We start from the raw sequence: 10,863 nt of genomic DNA, 5'->3' as shown, positions 1-10,863 counted from the left end.
AATGCGGTCTGTCATAACGATTTTAGCATTAAATCAGACATTATTGTGAGGTTTTGTATTAGTGTTCCTAAAAATAGATATACCGGCCCACAGACACATTTTTTTCTCAAAATTTGGCCCCCGAGTCAAATTAATTGCCCAGGCCTGCCATAGCCCCTTGTACACTGCCTTTAGAAAGAACAAATACGGTGTTAGCTTTCATTGTTATGCTGATGACACCCAACTCTACATGCCCCTAAAGCTGACCAACACGCCGGATTGTAGTCAGCTGGAGGCGTGTCTTAATGAAATTAAACAATGGATGTCCGCTAACTTCTTGCAACTCAACGCCAAGAAAACGGAAATGCTGATTATCGGTCCTGCTAAACACCGACATTTATTTAATAATACCACCTTAACATTTGACAACCAAACAATTACACAAGGCGAATCAGTAAAGAATCTGGGTATTATTTTCGACCCAACTCTCTCGTTTGAGTCACACATTAAGAGTGTTACTAAAACGGCCTTCTTTCATCTCCGTAATATCGCTAAAATTCGTTCTATTTTATCCACTAGCGACGCTGAGATCATTATTCATGCGTTCGTTACGTCTCGTCTCGACTACTGTAACGTATTATTTTCGGGTCTCCCTATGTCTAGCATTAAAAGACTACAGTTGGTACAAAATGCGGCTGCTAGACTTTTGACAAGAACAAGAAAGTTTGATCATATTACGCCTATACTGTATATACCTTTATATACCTACAGTATATATATATATATACCTATACTGGCTCACCTGCACTGGCTTCCTGTGCACTTAAGATGTGACTTTAAGGTTTTACTACTTACGTATAAAATACTACACGGTCTAGCTCCGTCCTATCTTGTCGATTGCATTGTACCATATGTCCCGGCAAGAAATCTGCGTTCAAAGAACTCCGGCTTATTAGTGATTCCCAGAGCCCAAAAAAAGTCTGCGGGCTATAGAGCGTTTTCTATTGGGGCTCCAGTACTATGGAATGCCCTCCCGGTAACAATTAGAGATGCTACCTCAGTAGAAGCATTTAAGTCCCATCTTAAAACTCATTTGTATACTCTAGCCTTTAAATAGCCCCCCTGTTAGACCAGTTGATCTGCCGTTTCTTTTCTTTTCTCCTCTGCTCCCCTTTTCCTTGTGGAGGGGGGGGGGGCACAGGTCCGGTGGCCATGGATGAAGTGCTGGCTGTCCAGAGTCGGGACCCGGGGTGGACCGCTCGCCTGTGCATTGGCTGGGAACATCTCTGCGCTGCTGACCCGTCTCCGCTCGGGATGGTGTCCTGCTGGCCCCACTATGGACTGGACTCTTACTATTATGTTGGATCCACTATGGACTGGACTCTTACAATATTATGTCAGACCCACTCGACATCCATTGCTTTCGGTCTCCCCTAGAGGGGGGGGGTTACCCACATATGCGGTCCTCTCCAAGGTTTCTCATAGTCATTCACATCGACGTCCCACTGGGGTGAGTTTTTCCTTGCCCTTATGTGGGCGCCAAGTCCTGTTGGAACTTGAAATCTCCATCTCCATAGAGCAGGTCAGCAGCAGGAAGCATGAAGTGCTCTAAAACTTGCTGGTAGACGGCTGCGTTGACCCTGGATCTCAGGAAACAGAGTGGACCGACACCAGCAGATGACATGGCACCCCAAACCATCACCCAACCATGCAAATTTTGCATTTCCTTTGGAAATCGAGGTCCCAGAGTCTGGAGGAAGACAGGAGAGGCACAGGATCCACGTTGCCTGAAGTCTAGTGTAAAGTTTCCACCATCAGTGATGGTTTGGGGTGCCATTTCATCTGCTGGTGTCGGTCCACTCTGTTTCCTGAGATCCAGGGTCAACGCAGCCGTCTACCAGCAAGTTTTAGAGCACTTCATGCTTCCTGCTGCTGACCTGCTCTATGGAGATGGAGATTTCAAGTTCCAACAGGACTTGGCGCCTGCACACAGCGCAAAATCTACCCGTGCCTGGTTTACGGACCATGGTATTTCTGTTCTAAATTGGCCCGCCAACTCCCCTGACCTTAGCCCCATTGAAAATCTGTGGGGTATTGTGAAAAGGAAGATGCAGAATGCCAGACCCAAAAACGCAGAAGAGTTGAAGGCCACTATCAGAGCAACCTGGGCTCTCATAACACCTGAGCAGTGCCAGAAACTCATCGACTCCATGCCACGCCGCATTAACGCAGTAATTGAGGCAAAAGGAGCTCCAACCAAGTATTGAGTATTGTACATGCTCATATTTTTCATTTTCATACTTTTCAGTTGGCCAACATTTCTAAAAATCCCTTTTTTGTATTAGCCTTAAGTAATATTCTAATTTTGTGACACACGGAATTTTGGATTTTCATTTGTTGCCACTTCAAATCATCAAAATTAAATGAAATAAACATTTGAATGCATCAGTCTGTGTGCAATGAATAAATATAATGTACAAGTTACACCTTTTGAATGCAATTACTGAAATAAATCAAGTTTTTCAAAATATTCTAATTTACTGGCTTTTACCTGTAGTTGCGTCAATAACCCTTTTCGCTTTGTGTTATAGGCCCATAGAATAGTGTTCCGGGTGTTTTGTGTCATTTCTGTGGGAAAGAGGCTATTGATTCTCTGTTACAACCAGCACCAAGTTCTATACATTGTTTGGTGACCCTTGACTCGTATATTGCAAGCAAGCCATTCTGTAATTTGAAGTAAAATATAGAAAGACTTCCTGCTCCGGCGTATAATTAGAGCGTCTATGCAGCGACATGCTTTATGTAGACATTACACCTACTTAAGAGAGGATTAATGTCGATGTTTAGGGTACGCCGTGTTTTCCGCTTGCGAGGGGTGGACAAGTTTAAAGCTCCATTAAGGAGGCACGCCGACCCAATTCTAGCAGATGTAATAGTAATGGTGGGAGGAGGATTATAACACAGAGAGAGGGATGAGAGGTGAGAGTGTTAATATGGGCCATAAACAGCACTTGAGTTTGTACTGAGAAGATGATGGCGCGGGGGTCCACTGGTTGAAGTGGGTTTAGGCAGACGTTGCTGCATGAGAGCGCTGAATGATTAAATGATCTCTCGCTGGATTACTATTCCATATTCTAAATGGGAGACTTTTTAAGCTTCATAAACAAATGCACTCATTTATGGAGGGATTAGCAGTAATCTCTCTATTTCTATCCCAGCACCACCCCCCTTCTACTGTGCTCCTTTTTTCCTTCTGCTGTTCCTGATGCACTAATGTACTGTAACTAACTGACCATCCATTTCTTGTTTTGTTTGCAGTTTTCAACACCGTGAGAATTTGACCGTCCTTTCTAGAAGACAGGCACAAACTGCACGGAAGACACACGCAAAACCTTGCTCACAGTAAGTATTAATACAGTATACAAACAACCAGAGGTGGGTAGAGTAGCCAGAAATTGTACTCAAGTAAGAGTACTGTTACTTTAGAGATTTATTACTCAAGTAAAAGTAAGGAGTAGTCACCCAAATATTTACTTGAGTAAAAGTAAAAAGTATGTTGTAAAAAACTACTCAAGTACTGAGTAACTGATGAGTAACATACACACACATATCATATATATATATATATATATATACACACACACACACACACACACATATATACATATATATATATATATATACACACACATATATATATATATATATATACGTATATATATATATACAGTATATAATTTATATTTATTTTTTTTGCCGTTTTTGTTTACATGTTAATAGTGTTTTAATGAATATACATGCATGTTTAACACATATAGATTCCTTTCTTTCATGAAGACAAGAATATAAGTTGGTGTATTACCTGAGTCTGATGAGTTGCATTGATTGGAATCAGACAGTAGTGATGACAAACGTCCAGGTTTTCAAATGGAGGAGAAAAAAAGTTCCTCCTTTCTGTCTAATACCACATGAAAGTGGTTGGTTTTTGGCATCTTATATGTCCAGCTTCCATATTCGTTTTTATACACTTTACAAGAAATACATTGGCGGCAAACTCCGTAGCTTGCTAGCTTGTTTGCGCAGGCTTTCGGAGACTCTTATTTTGAAAGCGCAGGCGCGATGGAGCGGCACTTTTATTGTGAAGACAGGAACTGTGCAGTCAGTCTTTAGGCTTTTGCCGGGGTGTACGGTTGAAATAAAAAATGGTCTTTTTTCCTTCACACTTTTGATTGATTGATTGGAACTTGATTGCACAGTACAGTACATATTCCGTACAATTGACCACTAAATGGTAACACCCCAATAAGTTTTTCAACTTGTTTAAGTCAGGTCATGTGACCCCTGGCTCTGTTTGATTGGTCCAACGTCACCAGTGACTGCATCTGATTGGTGGAACGGAGTGAACGTCACCAGTGACAGTATTTGTTGAAACGCAGGCACTATGAAGGTCTGTCTGACAGACCAAAACAAACAAAGCGTGCATTAACAGATCGATAAAAATTAGTAGCGAGCTGAATGTAGATAAAAGTAGCGGAGTAAAAGTAGCGTTTCTTCTCTATAAATATACTCAAGTAAAAGTAAAAGTATGTTGCATTAAAACTACTCTTAGAAGTACAATTTATCCCAAAAGTTACTCAAGTAGATGTAACGGAGTAAATGTAGCGCGTTACTACCCACCTCTGCAAACAACACACATTTAATCGGATACACCTCATTAAAATGAGGCAGTAATGAAAGGTGCTGCTAATAAATAGTATAAAACTGTAGCAGCTGATGAGAAAAACAAAAAGAAATTGCAACATTTAGTATTAAACAAAAACATCAACCCCAGCCACGTGCCGCATGTTGGATCTGTCTTCGGGTTCTTACTAATCAATCTGTAGTAAACTGTGCCCAAGAGAGTGATGGACTCCCAAAGGTTTTAGAATATGTGAGTTTAACCAAAAATATTACTAATGATTTAAACGAAACTTCGGATTTCAAATGAATTTTTTATCTTTTGGCCCGTAATGGGGATTTGGGGGTGGTTTTCAGGACCTTATGGTCCAAAACCGCACCAAAAAATTGCACAGTTGCAACTGGGTCACCTTTATTAACTGTATAGGCAATGCTATAACATCTTTAACATCTCAAGCTGTCCTACGAGTGTAAAAAATAAATGAACCACTGTATAATAAAAACTGAAATAACAAAACTATTCACCCTGTAAAAACATGCCAGAGAAACATGTAGGATTATGCATTTTTTTCTTTGCCTTTGTGTGTGTGTTGTTGTTTTTTTGCAATCACAGAAAAAAGCAAAGAGGGAAAAGGGTGATGATAACCATAGAAACAAATGGAACTTACTGCAAACTAGCAAAGGGTTAGGCTGCTCAGAACAGTATAAGCAACTTGTCATTTAGATACACACACAAATTTTACAGGCAGAGAACGTTTACTCTTCAAACCTGGTAAACGTATTGCTCTGCAAATACCTCCATGTTCTCTTTCAATTGTGTTTGTTCGGCATTTTCTTAGATAAATGTAGTTTTATTATGCAGCGGTTAACTTTTTTGAAAGTACTTGTATGACAGTTTTTTTTTTAAAGTGACAGTATGACCGTAGAAAAGATCAATTTAAATTTAGCTACAGCAGCCGACTTGGATCACATTCATATTATTTAAAAATCTATGTGACATAGAGCAAAAAATACCCCAAAGTTTCCAAACTTCACTTAAAATTTACGATGATATAACTTTGACCTCAGAAACTGGGGAAATCTTGTGTCAAATATCACTAAAAGCGAACATACTGTTCATACAGCATTGAAGACAAATGTAGACTGAAAACCTGATACTTAACTTCAGTTATGATAACACATAATAAGGTGTATCGTTCTTCTCTTATAAATTAGTTTCATTGGTAGACAAGTTCCAGTGACAGGAAATCCACTTTTGCCAGGCTCACAGTTCATCTTTGCCCGCTGTCACCCGTCCTCTCCCTCTGCTGGCTGCCTTAGCTGGCGCTTGATTGCGAGTGTTCTTCTGCTCCTCCTTTTCATCCGTCGTTGTCACGGCCTGCCCGTCTGCGGCCCACGCCGTCTCTACTTCCTCTCGCTCCTGCAGTAGAGATAATGCTTTTAAAGGTAACGCGAAATTTTGCACTGATTGAAAATTCTAAGGAGATCCATTACTTGAACTCAGTGTTTCTCAAATAGTAGGTTAGGTTACTTTATTAGTACCTGAATGTAAACTTGTTTTTCCGCCAGCAAGATCAGGACATCCATTTAAACATATAGAAAAAGGAACATCTTGAGACCTCATGAGGGTCACACTGAGGTCTCAGGGGGGTCGCAAGCAGCAGGAGAGAGTTTATTATTTCTCTACACTCTAGTATTATTGTTAGACTGATACACAAGCCTGCAGCTAGGCTATTGTTATTGTGTTCGTACATGCATGAATAGGTGGCAGCAGTGCTATTCTATCTAGTAGAAGCAGGCCCGGCCCTAACCAATCTGGCGCCCTAGGCAAGATTTTAGGTGGCGCCCCCCCACATCGGCAGTGAAGTGTATATACTCACAAGAAACCGAATAGCTTTGTCTTTGACCTTTTTTTTACTTAAAGAAAGCAAATTAACAATCAGAATAGTTAACAAGATTAAAAAAATATGAATAAATAAATGAATGCAAAAAATAAAAAATGAATATATGAAATACAATATTTTTTACATACATATTGCTTAATTAACATTAATGATGTGCACTTTAACAACTAGGCTTACAACTATACCTAATATATAAAGGGGTGGAAAAGTGACTATTACCTGCAGGGCAAACATTAGCTAACCAGAAGGCAATAACACCTGCTTAAAAGATCTAATACAAATGTCCCTGAGGAATGTAAGGTGGGAGTACTGTAATTACCTAACGTTACATTATTATTTTCCATAACAATTTAGCCCCCTCCACAATATTAACCCGACATTAAAACAGAACTAGCTACTTATTGATTAGCAATTGCCGAATCATGTAACATTAGCTTAATGCTAAAAAGCCAGGTTACTATCACATTCTGTAACAGACAAATAATTTCATGTAGGCTAACGTTACCTACCTGCTACCTCTGTCTTTTTCTCGTTTCTCCTCCTCTTCTTTTCTCTTTTTTCTTCCCTGGGCACCTGACAGTTTTGGCCGTTTTGACATCTTGTGTTGATTTTTTGATGTGGTGACGTCCAAAAAGAGTCATGATACGGGAAGGGAGGGGGCGCACCGTGCGGGGGGTGGGGGGGGATGGGGGGGGGGGGGGGGGCGTAATATTGTAACAAATAATATTTCTATTATATAGGCTTTACTTTGCATTTTAATTAACGTGGGATTATTTTTTGTATTAAGAAATAATAGTACCAACTTTTTTTTTTTTTCTCCAACATTTGTGGCACTGGCGTGGCGCCTCCTGATGGACAGCGCCCTTAGCATTTGCCTATACGGCCTATGCCACGGGCCGGCCCTGAGTAGAAGTAGTAAGTACACTTGAAGACGTGTACAGAGCTATTGGAGGCGACGAGAAGTTTGTGACAGGATTGAAACAAAAAGGAGTCGTCAGTGTCATATATAAAGAATATAACACACAGAGCGTTGCACTGATAAATAAATAGCAAGTTCTCAATAGTAATTCAATTCAGGGGGAACGCGAAACAAATAATTGTGAAGCACTGCTTCAACTCCTTTTATGGTACATGAAATTACCGTATTTTTCTATTATAAATCGCAGTTTTTTTCATAGTTTGTCCGGGGGTGCGATTTATACTCTGGAGCGACTTATGTGTGAAATTATTAACACATTACCGTAAAATATCAAATAATATTATTTATCTCATTCACGTAAGAGACTGCATTTTATTGGTGGAACGGAGTGAAACGTCACCAGTAACGCAGGCACTATGAAGGTCTGTCTGACAGACCAAAACAAACAAAGCGTGCATTAACAGATCGATAAAAATTAGTAGCGAGTAGCGAGCTGAATGTAGATAAAAGTAGCGGAGTAAAAGTAGCGTTTCTTCTCTATAAATATACTCAAGTAAAAGTAAAAGTATGTTGCATTAAAACTACTCTTAGAAGTACAATTTATCCCAAAAGTTACTCAAGTAGATGTAACGGAGTAAATGTAGCGCGTTACTACCCACCTCTGTGTCTGCATGCATTAGGGCCAGGTGACGCTGTGACGCACCAGATCCAGCAGGTGGTGGTGCAGTGGGGTAAAAAAAATCAGCTTTAGGCGTTTCAGGTATGTAATGTTGCATTACTGCCACCTACAGGCCTCTAGTGTAATAGACGCGATTGCAGCACTTTTCTTATTGAGTTTATCTTTGTAAAGGGAGAATTTTAAATACAATTTTTGTATCGGATCTCCAGATTGTGGAAGTGTACCTCGGTGAGTTTAAACAATCTTCAGAAAATATCACACTTTAAGTGCAAGGTTATACAACTGAAATTTATCGTCAAGCTTAACCGCTCTTACATGAGCGAACAACATTTTCCCAGCTGGACTTTTAACAACAAGGTCACTGTAGCAACCACCACCTGATTTGCATTGTGCTCATTGTCACAACAGCAAGGGTCAGGATGTGAGTACTCACCATGTCCCTGTACAACTTCTCCTTGGTGAACCACAGAGCCAGCGCACACCGCCGCCCTTTGGTTACCGCGGTAACACCGTGTGGATTTATTGGTCCTGATGAGAAGCCTACGAGTCGACCGCATGTCGGTTTGACCGTGGCCTGTATGGGTGAAGTCATAATAGACATGAATCTAAACATACAGTACAAGGAATAACGTCAACATTTGGGGACTTACGGTCACTGTTTTGGTGTCTCTGTTTGTAAAGAACAACTCGCCACCGACAAAGTTGTCATTCAGATAGAGAATTGCACTGTGTAGATATACATTTTATATACTGTAAAGTTATTCATCAACAATAATAAAGCAAAGCTACTAGTAGTCAAAGTAAGATTTGAAAGTGTACCTGAGGTCTCGGTGTATAAAAGCCGGTGGTTCCTTCCAACACTGTTTTGTGTCAGGTTCTAAGAGACAATTGTCCACATGGACAGGATGAGACAGGTCCAGTCTGCCCTTCTGGTCACCTGACGGTAGTAAAAATGGTCAAAAATAAGAGTTGTATTCAGAATTCTGCCTTTTCTACTCACGTTTCATTGTCACTTTCAATTAGGTCTTTATGAAAGAAAATATGATCTGTTATCTGGATCTGTTCCAAAGTTGTGTTTTGCTCTCCATTTCCCATAGCACAACTTACAATAAAGTTTTGTAGTAATTAGTTTGGTAGTTTTTAAGTCATGTTGGTAAAAAACAACACGAGTGGTACTGAGAACACAGCCCTGTGGTACGCCAGAGGTGTAATTGTATTGCATGACAAGCTATGTAACATAGCTCTGTTATTTAGTAGGGTTTTTACTAGGGCTGCGAATCTTTGGGTGTGCCACAATTCGATTCAATATCGATTCTTGGGGTAACGATTCGATTATAAATCGATTTTTTTCGATTCAACGCGATTCTCGATTCAAAAACGATATTTTTCCGATTCAAAACAATTCTCTATTCATTCAATACATAGGATTTCAGCAGGATCTACCCCAGTCTGCTGACATGCAAGCAGAGTACCGTATTTTCCGCACTATAAGGCGCACCTAAAAACCACAAATTTTCTCAAAAGCTGACAGTGCGCCTTATAACCCGGTGCGCTTTATATATGGATAAATATTAAGATTCATTTTCATAAAGTTTCGGTCTCGTAACTTCGGTAAACAGCCGCCATCTTTTTTCCCGGTAGAACAGGAAGCGCTTCTTCTTCTACGCAAGCAACCGCCAAGGTAAGCACCCGCCCCCATAGAACAGGAAGCGCTTCTTCTTCTACTGTAAGCAACCACCCGCCCGCGTAGAAGAAGAAAAAGCGCGCGGATATTACCGTACTTCATTTCCTTTGTGTGTTTACATCTGTAAAGACCACAAAATGGCTCCTACTAAACGACAGGTATCCGGTTCATGAAAAGACGCAATCTCTCCATCCGCACACGGATTACTATTTCACAGCAACTGATATTCCTGTGAACCGCACTGTGGATACAACGGGAGCACGTACGGTGAATATTCGCACCACAGGGAATGAGAAGTCATCCTTCACTGTGGTTCTAGCTTGCCATGCTAATGGCCAGAAACTTCCACCCATGGTGATATTCAAAAGGAAGACCTTGCCAAAAGAGACCTTTCCAGCCGGCGTCATCATAAAAGCTAACTCGAAGGTATGGATGAAGAAAAGATGAGCGAGTGGTTAAGGTAAGTTTAAGTTTACGCGAAGAGGCCGGGTGGCTTTTTCACGCAGCTTCGTCCATGTTGATATACGATTATACGATTCCATGCGCGCCCACATCACGCTGGTTTTAATATATTATTAAAGTTTGACTGACCTATTTGACTGTTTTTTTGACATTCCTTTAGCGCAGTTAGATGCGGCTTACAACACGGGGCGGCTTATAGGTGGACAAAGTTTTGAAATATGCCGTTCATTGAAGGCGCGGCTTATAACCCAGGGCGCCTTATGGTGCGGAAAATACGGTAGTAGATTTTTGTAAAAAGCTTTTATAATTGTAAAGGACAATGTTTTATCAACTGATTGCAATAATGTAAATTTGTTTTAACTATTAAATGAACCAAAAATATGACTTATTTTATCTTTGTGAAAATATTGGACACAGTGTGTTGTCAAGCTTATGAGATGCGATGCAAGTGTAAGCCACTGTGACACTATTGTTCTTTTTTTAATTTTTTTTATAAATGTCTAATGATAATGTCAATGAGAGATTTTCAATCACTGCTATGTTGAAATTGTTACTAATA

General features: G+C 40.3%; 1 protein-coding gene across 3 annotated transcripts in view; it reads right to left on the bottom strand.

Moving 5' to 3' along the window:
• Window positions 1–5,208: 5,208 nt before the first annotated feature.
• p3h3 (prolyl 3-hydroxylase 3) overlaps window positions 5,209–10,863 on the bottom strand; it is a 28,024-nt gene continuing 22,369 nt past the window's right edge. For all 3 annotated transcript variants that reach the window (XM_061947780.2, XM_061947772.2, XM_061947788.1), the window contains 4 exons: window positions 8,978–9,095; window positions 8,809–8,884; window positions 8,592–8,732; window positions 5,209–6,076 (listed from right to left, as the gene is read on the bottom strand). In XM_061947780.2, coding sequence (XP_061803764.1) covers window positions 5,921–6,076; window positions 8,592–8,732; window positions 8,809–8,884; window positions 8,978–9,095 — 491 coding nt within the window. In that variant the 3' untranslated portion in view covers window positions 5,209–5,920. The remainder of the gene's footprint in view (window positions 6,077–8,591; window positions 8,733–8,808; window positions 8,885–8,977; window positions 9,096–10,863) is intronic.

Source organism: Nerophis lumbriciformis, linkage group LG04 (assembly GCF_033978685.3).
Source record: "Nerophis lumbriciformis linkage group LG04, RoL_Nlum_v2.1, whole genome shotgun sequence".
Classification (NCBI taxonomy): Eukaryota; Metazoa; Chordata; class Actinopteri; order Syngnathiformes; family Syngnathidae; genus Nerophis; species Nerophis lumbriciformis.
This window is presented reverse-complemented; position numbering and strand designations above follow the sequence as displayed.